This window comes from Larimichthys crocea, chromosome XVII, assembly GCF_000972845.2.
Source record: "Larimichthys crocea isolate SSNF chromosome XVII, L_crocea_2.0, whole genome shotgun sequence".
Lineage (NCBI taxonomy): Eukaryota > Metazoa > Chordata > Actinopteri > Sciaenidae > Larimichthys > Larimichthys crocea.
The window spans coordinates 2,110,002-2,129,171 of record NC_040027.1 but is presented as its reverse complement, the minus strand read 5'-3'; the positions used below and the strand labels follow the sequence as shown (position 1 = coordinate 2,129,171).

The 19,170-nt window shown below is 40.4% G+C and overlaps 1 protein-coding gene across 2 annotated transcripts in view; it reads left to right on the top strand.

The window, feature by feature from the left end:
- Positions 1–1,918: 1,918 nt before the first annotated feature.
- ror1 (receptor tyrosine kinase-like orphan receptor 1) overlaps positions 1,919–19,170 on the top strand; it is a 123,947-nt gene continuing 106,695 nt past the window's right edge. For both annotated transcript variants that reach the window (XM_019265246.2, XM_019265245.2), the window contains exon 1: positions 1,919–2,345. In XM_019265246.2, the coding sequence (XP_019120791.1) occupies positions 2,240–2,345 (106 nt within the window). In that variant the 5' untranslated portion in view covers positions 1,919–2,239. The remainder of the gene's footprint in view (positions 2,346–19,170) is intronic.

Here is a 19,170-nt window from a genome sequence, read left to right as displayed (position 1 = left end):
GAAACAACACAGCTATTTATCGACCAAAATTTGGAACGTTTGACATTTTATTACCCCCCCACATAGACTCGGACACACCCTTATCCTATCTCATGGTATGCAGGAAGCTTGTGCATTGTTATCTTTAAGCTCTGGTTAGCAGCACATCTCCTGGGATGATTCTGAGTGCGGCGGGAGACGAGCAGAGGGGAAGGAAGGTTTTGATTAAGGATCCTTAGGAGGCAGCCATGGACCTTGTCTTGGACCCCTTGGTCTGATGAGGAGCAGGGATATCAGAGGTGAAGCTCTGACACTTGTGAGCAGCCCACTACACCCTCTCTCAGATCTTCAATCAAAAATATTACAGTCTAAAGCATTATTCATACATGCTATTCGTGTACTCTGTAACAGTTAAATCAAAACATACTTCAGAGAGGATGATATTTCCCTCTAATGAGCAAGGGTAGGTCACAATATGGGGAGAACCGGAGATGCTAAATTGCTACCATTCTTTTCCTGCCCCCAAAAATGACGGTATTAGTCTTTCAAAGTGCTCCGTGTGTGCAGACTCACATGCAGAGACAAAGTATGTGTCAAAATCCAGAAGTGAATAGAGTAAAATGAAACAAGGTGTGGAGTTATGGAGGAAAAGGTGAGTTGGGTTAATAATGCTGTAAGGCTCTGGAATTAATAATTCTACAAAGGTGTGTGTATGTGTGTGTGTGTGTGTGTGTGTAGCTGTAGTTAACATGTCTGCAGATGTGATTGTTCACAGCACAAAAAAAAAAAGTTAAACTTTTTGATTGGGTTTTAATATGACGGGATACGGGACGGGTTATTATAAAAAGGTATATCTTTTAGTCGTCATCATCATCTAATCAGCTCCAGATAGATTGTTATCAGATTATCTACAGTGATAGATACAGCTCAGTTAACATTTATTAATTCACATCACTTCTTGTGCATAGTTGAAGCTTGGGTCAAGCTGTCACAGGTGACAGTACAACTCATTGATATGACACTAAAAACAAACCAGGTACTACGGCACAGTGATGAGTCTTTTCAAAAAAGTCTTACAACAAAAAATGACGAGGAAGGATTACGATAAAGATTGCTTTGCCAGTGCAATAAAGTACATGTATGAGGCCATGCGGAATTCACTATTCACATTCCCTGAATTCATTATTGGTATACTTTACTATTTTTTTCATTGTAGAATATTTTCCACCTCGTAAATATTGGACCTTGTAAATCATGTGCAGCACAGACAGCCCGAACAAGGTGGCTGCTCAGTGCCCCTGAGTTTACGGAGGACTGAGAAGCTTTCTTTGGGGTTGCTCATTTTATTTTTGGGTCCTAATTTAGGTATTTAAAGAGACACTCCCTGATCATATAAAGAGCATCCCAAAATAACCCTAACCCACATAAATTTTTGAGATTATAACCAGTAATGTTTGGGAGTGCAATGAAGGGCTGCATAATAAAATCTTATCTTAGGGTCTTAAAATGTTCTTTCATACTTTGTATACTCCTAAAGATCATCATTCTTTCTTTATTATTACTTTTGTCTGTGAGTCACTTTAATTGTAATCATTTGTAGTTAATCACTGGGAATCAAGATTGAAAAGTTCCTTCTTGACCTTAGAAACAAAAAGCTGACAAAACAGTCTCATTATAATGTGCATAGTAGCTGCTCTAAAACTTTCAATTGTATCACACCACCTTCTTCAGCAAATGCTGTTGGCACAGTTATAATTTGAACAGTTGAGATTCAAAGTTCATCTTTGACCTTGGAAACATTGCAGTAGTTAAAGAAATAACAGTTATTCACAGTTATTCGCCTTCAAAATCGTTCTTGCAGCTCCTAAAGAGCCCTGTCCACCTCTGATAGTTCCTGTAGTGAGCACAGGGTGGCGACACATGGTTAATCAGAGCCATGTGGCTCCAGTGGGCACAAGTCTCTCAGTGAAGTTTATAGGAAGGATTGCGCTCAGTTGGAGAGAGAGAGAGAGACAGTGAGGGGGGAAAGTGAGCTGGGCTCCAGTGAGGAGAAAAGAGACAGAAGTCAGGAGAATCAGAGACAACTTTCTTCCAGACTCACACTGTTTGTTTGTTGTTGTTTTGGTGCGCTTTGGAAGAGCAGCGAAAAACAGCGCACACAAGTGTTTTGAGTTTTTTTTTTTTTTTTCTTGCTCGAAATTAAATTTTTGAGTGTAGTGGATGTGAAAAGCGGGCGAAGGTTTAATACAGAACCGGAGGAATGTATCCAACTCGGGCAGCTTCTAGTCAGCGTCTGTGGAGATGTCCAGCCTGCGTTCTTTGGATCGCCCTGCTCCTCCAAAGTGTCCTGGACCTGAGCGCGTCTGGTGAGTCTTAATACTTTTATTACCGCTCGGTAATTCATTCCTCTCGTCCTCCTGCTTCTCTGCTGGCTTTCCTCACTCTGCTCATCCCAACACGAGTGAATCAAACGATTTAATCTGTCAACCTTAAACCAAAAGTCTTTGTTTGGAGTTTGGCATGTGCCTGTAATACTCTGTAGTGGTTTTTATAGTGACTTCATCGCACCTTAAAGGCAGCATAAGTCATCCATCATTGTGTTCATCGTTGTATGAGCTCATATTTACAAGACCACTCTTATTTGTCTTACTGAATTCATCTCATACTTGTTGACAAACCGCTGCTCCACCCATATAAAGCAAAGCTGTTTGCCATCACTCAGCCTCCCCTCTCATGTAAATGATCTTTGGCTTTTTTAGATTATCGTCCTATTGTCATTCTGAAGCCTCTACTTGACTCCATTGGCAGACAATAGGGGGGCTCTTCACCAGTCAGCTGGATAGCTATTGTGCCCTCAACCAGCACCCCACCTGAATAATTTAGGTCAGCCTAAAGATAAGAGATACATAAAGTCTTAATTAAAAGACAAACAGTTGTTAACTGGTTAGGTTTGACTGATGGTAAAAGAGCAGCTGAGTGGCAGTAAGATGAGGATGCATGGACTACTTTTGGAAAAAAAAAAAACAGGCCAGATTGTGGCCTTTAGGAAACAATACTTTGTCTGAATTGCTTCTTTACAAAAGACGCATTAAATCAGCAGTTTATTCATCTGTCCACTGTGGTTAAAATGAAGGAGTTTGGGTTGGTTTTGTGCTCATTCAACAACTTGAGGAACTATAGTTCCACTACCCCTCCCCGGCTGAGTGTGTGGTATTAACATTTTAAAACAGGACAGGCTGATGGTATATGTAACTGGCTTTTGGTTGACTAATATAAGTGTGATTGAATTCAGTTTGAATGAAATTTGAATTGTTTATGAAGCCGCTTGTGGAAAATCTTTCAACTTTTTCCCTGTTCTCTGGTTTTTGAGAGTATAGGAAGTATAAAACAATCCTCCCCTCCCAGATGGGTAGTGATGAATCTTCTCCGGAAGGTTTTTTGGGGCTTGTTTGGATTATCTCTGTCCTCCTTAAATGCTTTTGGCTGTTATTTACAATGGAGGTGTACAGTATATGCTGCGCCGAGCATAAAGCATTCCGCTATGGCCCTTCTCGTGCCATCCTTTCTACATCTTTCTCATTTTTTTTCTTCCTCTGTGGCAAGAAGGAATGTTAATCCACATAATTTAACTGAATGAGTTAACTACAAATGGAGTTTCATGATCGAATATAAAGTAGAGAGCCAAGCCCCTGCTTCTGCGGCTACTTCATATCTGGAAATAGACAAGTGGAAATTACTCCATCTTTTAGCCACACAGTTTAGAGGCAAAATTTACCCTGAAAATTAAATTTCATATGCTAATACTGTTATTCCTGAAGCAAAACCGATTAACTTTTGCACTCCCTCCCACCCATGGAAATGACCAGAAAAAGCTCTAACTCCCAGAGATAATCTGCAGCTGCTTTGTATAATCATTCTGAAATTGACATTTTATTTACATCCAAATAATTACAGTTTTGCTGTAACCCTAACATTATGGACAAGAAGATGATTAAGAGATCCATTAAGGGGTTCGTAGTAGATCAGTAGCTGATCGGAGAACCCACTAGTCCAAATTTAAAAATTACTAATTGATCTCATCTTTTAAAATAAATAAATTAGAAATAAATTAGGACATTATACACAGTTAAAAAGACAAATCCAAGACATTTTAGTGACCAAGCATTTTTAATTGATGTTTTCCATGGCGATATAGCAATTCACTATACAGCTGAAATCCCAGGTGTTGAAATGGCACTGGACACTGGTCATCATTTAGATAGCTTATAAATAATTTCACAGTACCTGTGAGAAAGGCCAAACAGTAAACTCAAACAAAAACAGAAGTTCAACTGGGCTGAGGTTGTCTTCTCCATTTATCACAGAACAATTCACACATATGTTTAATCTCTCCATCACAAGAGGCATTCCTAGTGTTTGGAAGGCGGCCCATGCAACTCTATTATATAAAGGGGGTGATGGAAATTATTTAGATAATAACAGACCAATCTCCAAATCATGTTGTCTAGGAAAAATACTTGAAATTTTGGGCAATAACCAACTAATTTCTTTCAAGTCTGCATTAAGTCTGCATCAATCTGGATTTAGGGCTAATCACAATTTAAGCTATTGCATTAGTTGCAAACAATATTTTATCCGCTTTGGACAATGGGACATATTGTGCTGCCCTTTTTATAGATCTGTCAAAAGCATTTCGTGCAGGTGATCATGCTTTGGTCTTACAGAGGCTATGCAGTATATTTTGATAGAAAGGCTTGTGATGGGTTTCAGAATTATTTGTCTGATAGACTTCAGTGTGTGAAGTCAGGGAGTGTCCAGTCTTACTGGTAAAAGGTGTACCACAAGGTTCAAGTTTGGGTCCTTTAAGTTTATCATTATCTTTTGCCTTTTGCTTATCACAGCAACTTAATAGGATTTTTCTTTGATATCTAGTGTCAGCAAAAGTTGTTGCATATTTTCTGATCCCTTGTCTGTGTAGTTGGAGAACAAACTTGGCTTGTTTACCTACCTCTAAGTTAATATCGCTGTCCTCCTAATTATCCCACTGAATCCTATTAAAAAATCTGGTAGTTGAATGAAAAAGAAACAAATTGTTGCATATTCGTATTGAAAAGTCAATTCCGATTTGGCCCTACTCTCTGCTCTACAAGATACTCCATTGACCTATAAAGCCATTTCAAACAAACCCTACTTCAGCGTGTAGCTGTTTTAACTGATTTTTTTATATTCTCATCTGTGCTTTGTCCGATTTTTTTCTATTTTTAACTTGTCTGTAACTCGACGTCATTGTAAATAAGGTCAACCTCATTGGTTCCTCAACTTTAAATAATGGTTTGATATGAAATGTTTCTGGATATCACTGGGAGTCTTGTCTATTGCCTGGGAATGGTTGGAGAGCAACAACAGTGTGGTTTATCTGCATTCAAATGTGAAGAGAAGCGGGCTGTGCCCTGTGATCAGTGGCCAGTGGATATAATATGGTTGTATTGTGCTAGCAACTGATCAAACATGACAAGAAAAAACTGAAAGGTGCAACTGTCTGTCTTTTATTTGCTGCTGTCTGGTTTACTGGTCAATCTGAAAGCTTCCAGTAAAAGGTCAGAGGTCAGAGGTCACTGGTCTGTCACTGCGGTTCAAATGCCAGCATTTCCAGGAATAAGCAGGGACTCCCCTGGCCACAGCATGTTTACGTGACAGACTTGACAAAGGATGTATAAGCCAACATTAAAGGCATACACGAATTAGGTATTTTAAAGAGCTGTATCTGCTCTAAATACCTGCTTACAATACCCAAAGCTGTGATTTAATTCACAATGTGAGTAATGAAGTGCATCATGTTTTAGACTTACATGCACCCAAAATCATTGTGATCAGCAAACTGGATAATGGTTTCGTCCTTGTGTTTTGTCTGATTACGCTAAAACCAGAGTTTACTTGCACTTTTCCCAGCCCAGATTCTTCCCACCTCTTGCCAAAGACAGCTATCATAATCAGCCTTCTAGGTGCTAATCTAAACAAAGATGGAATCATGTAGAACAGATCAGATGAAATCTTATTTGTAAATCACAGCTGTCCTCCTCCAGAGGTCTTTTATTTGCATTTGCACAAACTTGGTTGACATAGTTGAATCTAGCTGTGCCAACTGGGTTAATTCTTAATCATTTAACGTGAAGTTGAACCCAGTTTTTGCAGCATGAAACAATCAGGAACAATTAGATTACCACTAAATGCACCTTTTATTTAAACAGAGGATAGGTGCAGCATATTTTCAAGAGTCACTGTCATTGTATCTTTCTGCCTCTGACCTTTAGCTCCAAAGTAATAATCTGTGTCATGTTCATAAAAATAAATTGACAACAGTGTTTTAGAACTATATAAACTGTTTAAATGTTTCTGATCATGGGACACTCACCTCTGAACATAAAAGGTCCTCTGCATGGCAGCGACTATGTGAAATGTGTTTAGAGTTGCATTTAGCCTTTTAATAACACTCAGGAAGGCTATAAATCATGCAGGGTGGAACTGCCTCAGTGGAGTTTTCAACAGGACACACTGTTGACACTAAAGGCACTTCACCCCTGGAAAAAATCCTTGGTCGTACAGGCTGCGAGTGTGTAGGAGCTTGTCCTGCTCTCCCCGCTACTGAGATGTCTATCTGTCCTGTTATATGTCTTCTGGCATTTTCTTCATCTCATATTAAGGGAGCAGTTTATAAGAAGGTGAAAGAGATGTCAGAGTTTATGGTAGCACTTTCTTTATGCGTCCTTGTAAAATTTGTGCAAAACAGCCACTCCCTCTAGTGATTTTTGTTGAGCTCAATGCTTTTTAACATCATGACGTTGCTATAATTTCTCCTTTTATGTGTGACCATCTATATTTTACCCAGATGCTCTGGGAAATGTGGGGTTCTGTCATGGTCTGAGTCTCTTTAAGATCGATGACTCTGCTGTGTTTAAAACTCAACTCCCATCCTGCACAGTGCACTCTACGCTAACTCACGCATCAAGTGGTGTGCATCCCTAAAAGCTTTTGGCAGACACAGAAGAATGTGGCAGGAACTATATGTGTGAAACAGATGTATGGTCTTTTTCTGGGAGGAGGGGGTTGATTGGATTTTTTTAAAAGATACATTGATTCCATGCTGAGCTTGAGAAATGGGAAGAAAGTCATGGACATTAATTTAATCAGCACATAGCCATAAATCATACGCTCTGACTCTGTTTTATGTCACTGATTTAAAACATTGGTGTGTAAACCACGTCGTGCACTTGCAATTACCTACTTCCCACTCGTTATTAAGCACACATGTTTGCCAAGCCTTGGTGTGTCTCAGTGTTGCCATAGGGCAAACTGTTTGGAGAATATTGTGTGCTAATTGTTTAACTGATGTGCAGCCAGCAGGCGACTTGCTTTAAATGATATAAAAGTATCATGATATCAAATAACTAATGTTCAGAGCTTTGTTTTTGACTTGTGAAGATGTTTTTAATCACTCTCATCCTGTGGTTATTGTTTCCTAAGCAGGAATACCTCATTGATTACCGCAGAATTCACACAATATGAACTTTCCTTATGATGCCAGTAAATGTACAGTTGTTTTCCATTGAGTTGCTGGCTGGAATGTCCTGAAAATATGTCGTCAATGCTTTGTTGACAGAGGAATTTTGGAAGGAGAGTCTGATCTAGGTTTTCCTTCTTTGTAGATCTACTCTGTGCCAAGAGAGTAGAGTCATGCAAAAGCCTTTCTGTGCATGGTAAGAAGTGTAAATTTCCTGCATTTGTGTAATATTGGCAGAAATATGCTCTTATTTCCACAAATCGGACTCTGCGGCACATACTTATTTTTTAGCGGTTAGAGTTCCTCGGAGAGGCAGCGTTTAATCAAAGGCTAAACACAGTTCAGTCAGATCCTCGTCTCTAAAATGTTTGATAAAGTTTCTGCCACTACAAACTGTAGCCAAGCGTGAAAACCCTTTTCCTGCAATTTACTGTCTGCACAGGAGGTCAGTCTGTAAGAGAGAGAAAAACCTCTGTAGGTTTCAGGGAAATGCAACGCTGGATCAACAAAAGGAACGAAAAACACTAGTTTAGGTTTTGGTGCCTGCACTTGAGAAGCCAGCGTATAGATGTGGCACTTAAATGATTTTAACAGAGGTAGAGTCTGGACTGAGTTGGGAAATAAGCTGCAGCAAGGTAGCATTAATTATTGTCAAAAGTACATGCTACATTAATAGACTTAAATTATATATGTCCCTTTTCATTGATTGACCTGTTCTGTATGTCCGACCACAAACTGAATAGCTTTCTATACCTTCAATTCAATACTTTCTATGTTGATGTCTTTCAACTGCTGTCTGGAAGACAAATTACGCCTGCCACATAAAAAATGTTCTCTGCTGTACTTTATACACACGATACAATGAGTCCTTTGCTGCAGTTGTAAGGCAAGCTGTAAGTGCAAGAGTGTGCTGATGACAAAGTGACACTTTAATGAGTCTAATGGAATAAGCCACACATACTGCATATCAATTTCCCATATGGACTTGGCACGGTTTAATGTCGAGGACTGCAGGGAATAGCACTGGCTTAAAGAGCTCTAAATTTCATTGGGACCACTCCTCATTACAGTTTTATCAAATTACTGCTTTGCTAGCATCCTCCACGACTAGCTTTGCCCCGGCTTAATAAGTGTAGATCATGCTACATTTCATTTAATAAGGAGTAGAATGAAACATGTTTTTTTAAATTCCCCTATATGTGTCAGAGTAAATCTTTTTAAGCCCTGTTTGCATTGCATTAAGGACTTAAGAAACCCCCACTGCAAGCAGACGGGCAGATCTCCATTCAGCCACAATTAGGTCTTTGTACAACACCGTGCTGCTTCCAAGGTATTAAATACCCCAAACTTTATGGGCTTCTCAGCCAAAAATATTAGTATTTATTTTTTCCAGAAATCGCTGGAGCTTATCAGTTGATGGAGGAGTTCTGTGCAGTTGTCAAATTGTTATGAAATGCATGTTTTTTAATGCTTATAGCATCTTTTGGACAACATTCCTTCAGTAAGCACTTCTTGGTCTACGCCAAATTGTTGGTTAATACTGTTGCGTACACTGAACAAAACCATTAACTGTGGCCTGCTCCAACTGTTCTGTATAATTTAAGTGAATGAAGGACGTTGCCCCTGCCTTCGCTCTCTAAATGACTTTAATGTCAATGAAAGGTCAGAAGCACTAATCAAGTACTGTGTTCCGTACATAAGTTGTGTGTATTTGTCCCTCAGTATGTTTTCAGTAACCAGCTTTCTTCCTGGTAGAGGATCAGAGAATAGTCAACTCCTCCGTCACGCCACCACCATCATCAGCTTGACATCAAAACTCCTTGGCACTCCTCTTATCTGGCTGGCAGGAGACAAACGCTGGCATTCTCTCCCTGTTTTTTTTTTCTTTCTTTTTTTTTGCTCTCTTTCTGACTTTCTTGGCTGTATTCTGTCTTTCACACACACACACACACACACACACACACACACACACACACACACACACACACACACACACAAACACACACAGTCCCTTTTCCCTCTCGGTGTGTACGATTCATTTTGGCCGTCGAGTGGCTCCTCCACTTGGCCCTTCTTGCCTGCCTGACTGACATGCTGCTCTTGGCTACGCTGTGTGTGTTTACTCAACAATAACTGAGAGCGGGGTGGCTCCACACCAGCTCCTGCTCTCACAATCATTATGACTCATAGGCCTTTGGTAACGGCTTGTCAGTATTTAACATCTTAAAGAGGCATCTCTTTGTGATGTCAGCTGGTGCAGAAACACTTCATACTTTTTGTTCATTCATTGTAGCTACATTGATTATGTTTAGTCAAATTTTGGCTTTCTCAGTATCAGTCTCGATCATGACTTTGTGGCTCCACGTCTGCTCTTTTGCCCATGTGATACTGTGGTTAGGCTGTGAAACCATTGGACCATCAGCTCCTCTGAGACATTTGTATAAACTTATCACTCTGCAGTTATTAATAGAACATCATCACATGTATTTCTTTTTCACAGATGTGTTATTCCAAAATGATTCTTGGCAACTTCACTAAAATCAAATCTTTCTTTTCCTTTGTTTCTTTTTCATGCTTCTAACACACACAGACACACACAATGATGTAAATAGCACATTTTTCCTGTAGTAGTGTGTAATGTGGAAAGTGCAGACATCACTCTGCTTGTGGAATTATTAAACCAGAGATGTTTGGATGGAAGGAAATTAAATTTTACGGGGCATCTGATGATTTGTGTTCAGTCTGAATTAACTGAATCCTTTTGAGTGTGTGTATATCTGCGTGTGGGTGTGTTTTGTGTGTTGCGTTGAATTTGCTCTTCAGGGTTGAGGGATCATTTGTGGTTCTCCCTCACATTTAGTCATTTAGGAAGTTTTTATGTCTGTGTGATATGCAGAGAGAAGTGTGTTTGGCTGTTTTCTTTGTCTTTTATTGCTTTGTCATTGCAATCCGTAGTTATAGAAATTATAATCCTGTTGTAGCCTGATGTTAAGGAATTCTATCTTTTGAAGATTAGTTCCTGTAAATGGGTATTAGTTCAAAGCTACACATTGACTGCTCTACTTCATCCACCAAATACATTTGAGGATCCGCAAAACAAGGTTGTGAATGTTTAAGCCCCTTTTCCCTTTCATGGTGTTCAGTGAGGGATAGTTGAGATGTTTTGAACCTACAAACTCATCTTAATATCATTGTGATACTTTATGTTGTCTTATCAGAAAGCCTGTTTGATCCCTCAGTAATTCAGCTTTTGAATATTTCTCTTCAGCACACAGGCCGTCTATCTCTGTGCAGGTTTCCAGACAATCAGAGCTGCCAAGTCTGCTGTCAGTGTTGCAACAGAACTTGAATTTATTGTTGAAAAATTTAAGCTCTCCCACTTTTCTCTTTGTCCCTTTCCCATCAGAGTAGTTGGGTGGCTGTGGGTACTTACTGTATGTTTCACAATGTGTTTTTTTGTGCTCCATTGAAAAAGTTTGGCAGGCTTGTGTTCTATGAGATGTTGTTTTGCTATTATATGGGATTTATTGTATGCCCTCGTCATTCGCTTTTGTCTGCTTGTTACCCACGCAACATCACTTTTGTTTTTCTTCGAATTGAATGTCTCCATATGTTTTTTTGAAATATCTTCTCAGCCAAAGAAAAATCCCCAGAGTATGTATACTTTCATTTGAAATGTACGCTTGTTATGCTCGCGTTAGGTGGTACTTCAATGAAAAGTTAGGGTATAACAGGGTGAGCTGTGGGGTTAAGTTGTGGCAGCATAAACATATACAACATTAACTATACTGTGGGATCTAGGATATTTGTGATATAGTTGTCTTTTAAAAAGCTATTTATGGGTGTGAACAAACTTGTGTGAACACAAGGCCAAAAATGAAATAAAAACTATCCAGTTTTGGATGTAATGTTGACTTAAACAGGTCTTAAACTGTGTCGGTTTGAGTGTGGACATGGCCTTAACATGTTTGTTTAACCAGAGGCTTTGTCAAATTGTTCACAAAGCAATCCCCCCTATTAACCAGCAGCTAGTGTTTACCCAGTCACTTCATTCACACAAAAGACTTAAGAGGGTCTGCCTTGAACTGGTAGCTTGGTCCTGTTTCCAGAGGATCTCAAACTTTCACATTGGGCAGACAAGTACTGCATTTAATCCTAGTCAGCAACTAGAACTCGAAGCAATAACTCAAGTTTGGCAGCGTGATTCCTGAAAATGATGTCTATTTAAATGTCCAGCATTGCTATAAATTATGATGGTAATGTTCAAGGACAAAAACTGTTACGGGAACCAGAAACCATACATGAAACAGTGACTTAGCACAAATAGAAAAGCACAAAAGGCCATAAGAAATTTGACTTAAATGGAAATTCCCTTTCTATCCATTCTAATCCTGTATTGACCACACTGACCGAGGAATCTGGGATTAAAAGGCTCATTGGCTGTAACTCTGAAGTACCGTGAGTTAAATGCCCATGTAGCAAACCACTGCTGGCTAGCCATCTGCATAATTCAGCACCAACCGGGAAATCGTTGCCCTTGTGTGGCGTTAGAATCAATCAACGGTTGTCTCATCAATCAGGTTGATGGGACATAAGGAAAAGTAGTCAATGCTCAGATCAGTCTCTTGGTGAAAGATGGTATAACTTGCTTTCTTCCATTTGCATTTCTTAAAATTCTAGTTCAAGATTTAAAAAAATCATTCCTGAAACTAAAGCTGGAAGTATGCGAGTCTGCAGATTATGGTATGATCAACACCCAAAGTCCTGGCAACCTCTCAAAGCTTTCTTCACAGTCTTGGGGAAAGGCTGTTACCAGACCCACACAGTCACTGGTAGCCTCTTAAATCCATTTTGGCTTGATGGCCTCACCATACGGCAGCTTCTTTCAAGGCACAGTTATTGACTTGTGTAGCCTAACTCTCCAGATTATGGGTCTGTTTTTAACGGAAACAAGTGAGTGAAAAGAATAGCTGGATGGAAGGACAGAGTCAGTTGCTATATGCTGCTGACTGTCCAGATGCGTTAACCAGAGGCTCATAGAAACACTGTGTTTGATGTCTGAGCGGCTGTGGGCTTTTTGTGGTGGAATCTGCAGGAATGGTAATAGAAGGGTATGGAATACTCACAGGGCAGGAATCTGTCTTTGTGTGACTGTGACAAAATGTATGCTATCTTCTTCATCACTGTCTCCCTCTCATTCACTCAGAGATTAGATCATGTAGGAGAACTCTGTTTTTAACTTGGGCTGGGTGGAAAGGATTCTCGTCAAATGGGACGCTCCTGACCAGGAATTCATACATTTATCCTGTGGGATGCAGAATGCTGCTCTCGTCCTCCGCGGAATTTCTCCCTCTCTGAGTCGACTAGAAAAAAGACGGGGAGTGTTGAGGGGAAAATTGAGTTTACCCATTAAAGCAGCCTCCCCTCTTTTTTTTTTCATATTTCCACTTTGAACAGTTATTTAATTTCCCGGTAGATGTTTATGATACCTGACGCTGACTTGGATCCAACCTGCATTTAAGTTTACTTAATAGTGTGGTCGTTTCCTGCATGCCAACAGTCCTCTCACACCTCACCCTTGTTTTCCTGTCTCTCTGCATATCTGTCTATGTCTTTCCCAGACTCTCTCCTTCTCGTCCTCCCCCCTTTCTCTCAGAAAGCATTGATTTCAGCAGGGCAGGAAATGAAACTGCATTACCCTGCAACTCCCAGCAGGAGAGGGGGACCTGGGGAGGGTAAGAGGAAGAGGTTCATTGAGTAAAAGAAGTCCATTACTAGTTATATTAAAGGTAGGATGAAAAGATTGATAGTCTGAGGATGTGAATGAGAATTGGGATGGGCCTGGCTCAGCTAAGAGAAAGCTGAGAACAATGAGAAGAATGTGTTTGAACTCTCAGCAAGTTATATCGCTAAAAAGGCCGAAACATTTCAAATATGACATAAATCTAGACAGTAATAAACAACCACTGAGCGGCAGTGAAGAAATAGGGCTCTCACTAGTCAAGGATTGGTAGCCCCACTATCTCTGACAACTCCTGACCTTCATCCCTCTATCAGAAGTCAATGATCTTCTCCTCAGAAGGGCCTATATAAGAGGCTTAGTCCCGCGTGATCCCACTGCCTGTTTGCTTAACCTCTGCGTGGCTGCCTCAGCAGTGCTAAGCTTAGCCCACAAGAGCTCATTACCTCCCAGCCCTCTGTCTCTCTTGCCATTTCATCCAGTTGTTGTAGCAACTGGAACATTGGGTTTAAGAGCCTCTGATTATGTATACTATTAAGCCCCCCCTCATACTAAAATACGGTGGTAACTGTGAAAAATATGCATATTCTTACAGTATTATTTAAACTCATGTCATGTCAACATGTCCGTTTGCAAAATAGCTACATTTTCAGGATTCAATTTGGAAAGTTGAGCCATGCATGTCGGCCATATTCATTTTCAAACACAAGAAAACCGATTGCTAGTGTTTCGCTGTGCTACGGTAATCTTTAATGGAACATAAAACCTGTCATGTCATTACAGACATAATTGGAGTAAAAGAGAGATGGCACAGCTACAGCATCTTTCCAGACATTTAGCCACAGTTCCCCTGCACTTGAATACGATATTTATTGAGCTTTTCATTAAGATGAACAACTGTTTATACTGTTGCATGCATTGTGTAATGATGTTTTGCAACAAGGCAGGGGCCCGTTCCTGTAGAAATATGCAAGCCTGAAGGGTCCTATATTGAAAAAAAGCCCTGCTGTGGACATTGTGGCTTATTATTCCTGACATGCTCTGTTGAAGCGCTGATTCGAAATGGGCCGGTGCTGATAATGCAGAGCGAGACAGATCGCTGCGGCTGTGATTCATGACTGTTTGAGTGGGAGTTCAAACAATAGTGGAGTCGGTCCGAAGTTTCCCGGCTGGTACTGTTCAACAGTTTGGACTACTGTCAGCTCATGGCAGGGACTTGTGGGAGAGTTTGGCTGGGTGAGAGTTTGTCTGTGCTTTCCTTCTTTTACGCGTTCTCCTACTTTTTCTCAGACTCCGTCTAGATCTCCCTCTCTTCCTCTTTCTTCTCATTCTGAGAAACTTTGTCCAAAGGAGAGGGTATGTTATGAAAAGTGTTTCCAGTCATTCCAGTTGTATTTTGGATCATGTTTCTGTTCAGGCTTACTTTTATTGTGACTTCCTTAGTTGTCTGTGTGTCCAAGGACAGACAGCAGTGACCCATTGTCCCCCACTACGCTGACTTTGCACCCCAAACTTTGTTTGTCCATTTACGCTTTAATTTAAATTAGATTCAAATCCATCCACCTGACTAGCTTAACCTTTACTCCTGGTGGCCATGAACAGAAGTAAATCCAGCTTTAATTTTTGGTGACATTGGTAAATTGTGTTGTTCAGAATGTTTGCGTTTGCTTTTTTTGTGGGGATATAAAGCTAATTTAGGAGAAAAATTGAACATGTATCCTGTTCAGAACATAGAAAATCACCTCTAGAATCTGCCTCTTAAGGATTTGATCAGTTGTTTGTTTGTGTTTGTTTTCTATGTTTTGATCAATAGTTGTTGGTGTTAGATGATGAAAGGTGAAAGGGTGTAAAGGATTTATGTGCAAGCAATGTACACTTAAACACAGGATGTTCATATATACAAACTGTCAGCTATAGAGATTATATAAGGGAAGGACAATTTTCTTACATGCTGCCCCGCATGTACGAAAATGCCTACATTGGCACAAATAAACCATTGCTAATACGTCTTCTATAAGCTTGTTAATTGTGTTTAGGAAGTCACTCAAGCACTCTGCTGCTCATTGAATGAGTTACATCACTCAGTGGTTTACATAAGGTTACACATTTTTTTTACGCAGGTTACATGGGCTTCCCTGCGTCGACAGTCATAAAACTTAAAGAAAAACAGTAGTTAGGATGGTCTGAGTCCCAGACAATGACAGAGAAGTGGTTTTACTGCTGGTTACATAGCAGATAGCAGCCTACATGTTTGCCCTCGGTCTGTGCTTACACAGTAATGTAGCCAGAATGTGATTGGTGGTATGCAATTGCAAATGTGCACGCCCCATGTCCCAGTGTTGGTGGTCTTGGAAAGCCACCAAGATCACCCGGCTGCTCTGTAATGTGAAAGCAATTAGCAGCCAGCGGTTTTACACAGTGCCGATATGTGTGGAATAACAAAGGGGAATGTAGGTCAGCGACGAGCCATAGGTACACTATGTGGCCATCGCATTTCTTCGTATCGTGTAGTTATTTCCAGCTATTAAGACAATTAAATAGTTGTAAATGTTTGTGGGTACTTTAGATGCACATTTGGAGCTAATTTAGCTCTTTCCTGACTAGTCTTTTGTATGCAGTAACATGACGTTGTGTCTTATTGGCTCATAACAATTAGTAATAAAATCCCTAAAGAGATAATCAAAAGGGGGATTTTCAACTGTTTTTTTTAGATTCTTGGTAGGGTTCGCAGTAGAATAGCTGATGTAAATGGGTTTGTAGTGAGTTTAAACCCAGATTTATTCAACTCCCTGAAGACCTCTTTGATGTGTTCACCCTCCGTTTACTTCATCTGACATTCATTTTAATGAGACAGACATTCCCCCAGATAGAAATCTGCCTCTGAAATCTGACTTATGCTGGAATACAGTAAATTGGTGCCACACACATATTCACATTGAGTTAGATTGAGTTCCCTCCGTGCGCTGGAGATTTTTGTTTTGTGTGTGTGTCTGTGTGTGTATGTTTACAGTGTGTGTGCCGGGTGCGTGCCCTCTGTCACATCTGGCAGCTTGTGGTTTTTTTCATGAACTGCTAAATGAGGGGAAAAATACTCCCAGCTGCCCTCAGGAAAACTCACCTGGTGTAGTTCCTTGTTTTCCCTCTCACACACTCTCTGTTGTCCAAACTCTTCCTCTTTTACATTGTTCTCAGCAGAACACACCAGATGCACACACACACTCTCACAGAAACACTCTTGTGTTTGCATTTTTCTCTATCTCTCTTTCATTCCCTGTCAGAACATGCATGCCTTTTGTTGCCCGGCTAAGGGTGCACAAAAATAAAAACATGCACATGCACATGGACTGATATTCTGTACTTGTGTCCCAGCATAACCTAAAAAATCAGATTAAGACAAGACAAGATGAACAGTTTGGAAGGCCTACATACACAGCGAGAGTGACCGCAGCTTCTTCTTCACATGGTAAAGTCATTTTCACCTCAGCCGCTGTGGGAAGAGGAGGCCAGAAGCAACATCCACCCCCTCCTATCCCTCACCTCAAACCCCCATCCAGCATATTTCGGCTATCTGAAGGCAGCAGAGCCGGGAGGTATCAGCCCAGAGAGCTGAAAAGCAGCTTTTGTCTCAAGCGACCCTCCAAGACCTCTGCCTGTCTGCTCTATCAGCAAATCATAAACTATGCAGCACAACTAGAAACACAGGAGTGTACAACACGAGGAAGAAAGACGAGGGGAAGAAAAGGGAGGGAAAAATCAACAAGATGAAAGACTTATAATACAAAGTAAACAAAGCAGAACCACTGCCATCTACAGATCAAACACTAACAGTCATATAAATCTGTGCACTTTGTAGATTAACGATGACCTTGACTAATGAGGCAGGTTGTCAGGACTTTCAGTGCAATGTACAACATTTTTGAGAGAGAGAGGCAATGAAAGAGAGTTGTTTCAACTACTAGCATATTGCATATAACGTTTCAAAAACTGTATGTAAAGCAGGTATGTCTGTACATTCTATACTCTCACAAAAAGACCAATGATATGTTATCAGTTTTCTGTCTTCGGCCTGCTCCGTACCATTTAGCACCAACATCCAGAAATGGGAGCCCCCATCAGCAGCTATCTGCACCCTTCAGTCTCTCTGCTGTCTTACTAAAAACAGTTCTCTTTGGAAGTCTTCATAGACTTTCCTCTCTTCACCTCTTCTCCCTTTGTTCAACATTTTTCAGTTTACATGTAGGGTTGGCTACCAAATTCAGTACCATCGAGTACCGATTCACGTTAAAGAGATTGTTCAGGGGGCATTTGGTGGGGTTGGATGAGGTTCATATGCATAGTTAGTGTGTTATCTACAGTAGACAGTGGTCAGCACACTCCCAGTTTGGAGAGGCAGACAGAAATCCTGGCACAGAAGTTAGAGCAAAACACTGCTGTGGAAAGGGTCATCATAACAATGTATGTAAGACACATAAAAATGTCCATTTAAGTGTACACTGTAGTAAACATATTCTCACCACTTTTTCTTGCTGTCAGATAGACCTTTCCATTGGCCCTACATTGTCTAAACAGTAAAACTTACTTATTCCTACACCACAGATCTGCTGTTTGGGTCGGAAAGTTGCAAGTCGCTTTGCTAAGGTTTTCCAAGATGGTGCGTTCACTGAGCAGCAGCTATTGCTTGTTCTTCTGAAGCAGATCCCTAAATTAGCTAAATAAAATGATAGAAATCACCCAGAAAGACCAACCAGCAATGGTCTGAGCCAATTGCTGATAGCCGATATAATGCTTCCAGTCACCCAATCCTAATACTTCTTCATCACTGACCGTGATTATTGCAAACAGTGCAGTAGTGAGACAGGTTTGGACTTATTACTCATTATTTTACAAATGAAATTATATTCTTGTTATCACAGAGTAAAGTATCAAAGAAAGGTACTGTTGGGTACTGGTACTGAATCCATGTACTAACAGTACCCAACCCTACTTACAGGGTACTGTATACATGCCCACTACAGGGCATATTATTGCAGTCCTTTTCTATCCAGTGTCTTCCTCCTCTTACCAGATTACCTTTTTGGCACAACTGTTTTGCTTGTCATTTCCTTTCTCATCGTCTCCTACTCTTTCTTGCCCGGGCAAGAAGAAAGCTACCTTAGCCGGGGAGTAATTTTAGGCACCACGTCTATCAAAGCAAGGCTCACAACTAAAATTTAGTAGGCTTACCGCCTTACGCTCTTAACCCGTCATTTCAGGATTTCTAGGTTTCACACCAGTTGGGCACTGGGTAAACAAGGAAACAGTGTTGCAGCTGACACATTATAGCTACTGTTACAAGCAGTCAGACAAGATTTAGACAACAGGTACACCAGTGTTTTACTTGCAGGATGTTTGTAAAACTTGTGTATTCAAGAATCTGACACAATCAGAAAACTCTAATCTAAAATGGTATCCTGAAAATGAATACCGTAAGGATCTCAAGTGCAGTCCACCCTTACTTATGATATGTAGACTCATTCATTGAGCATATTAGTAATTCTTTTGACTGAAATCCAGTTTAAATGTCATGGCTGAGTACACATTTCGCAGTATTTCTATTTCAACTGCACTATCATATTTTGCACTTTCTCTTAGGTTTCAGGCCCAGCAGATGTCCAAAAAATCAGGCCAGTATAAGTAGTTTAGCTTTATATCATGTCCAAAGTTTGGCGCTCATCCTTGCTTTGTCCTGATGTTACCGTACCCTTTACACAAAGGCCACAAATCTGCCGTAGCCTTCTGCTCTGAATGATGACGTGAATTGCCAATGCACGGCCTGTGAGGACGTTCAGTTGAATCGTCTGCAAGTAGCATAAATCATAATTCATCAGGGTGGTGTACTGTAGTGAGTAGGAAA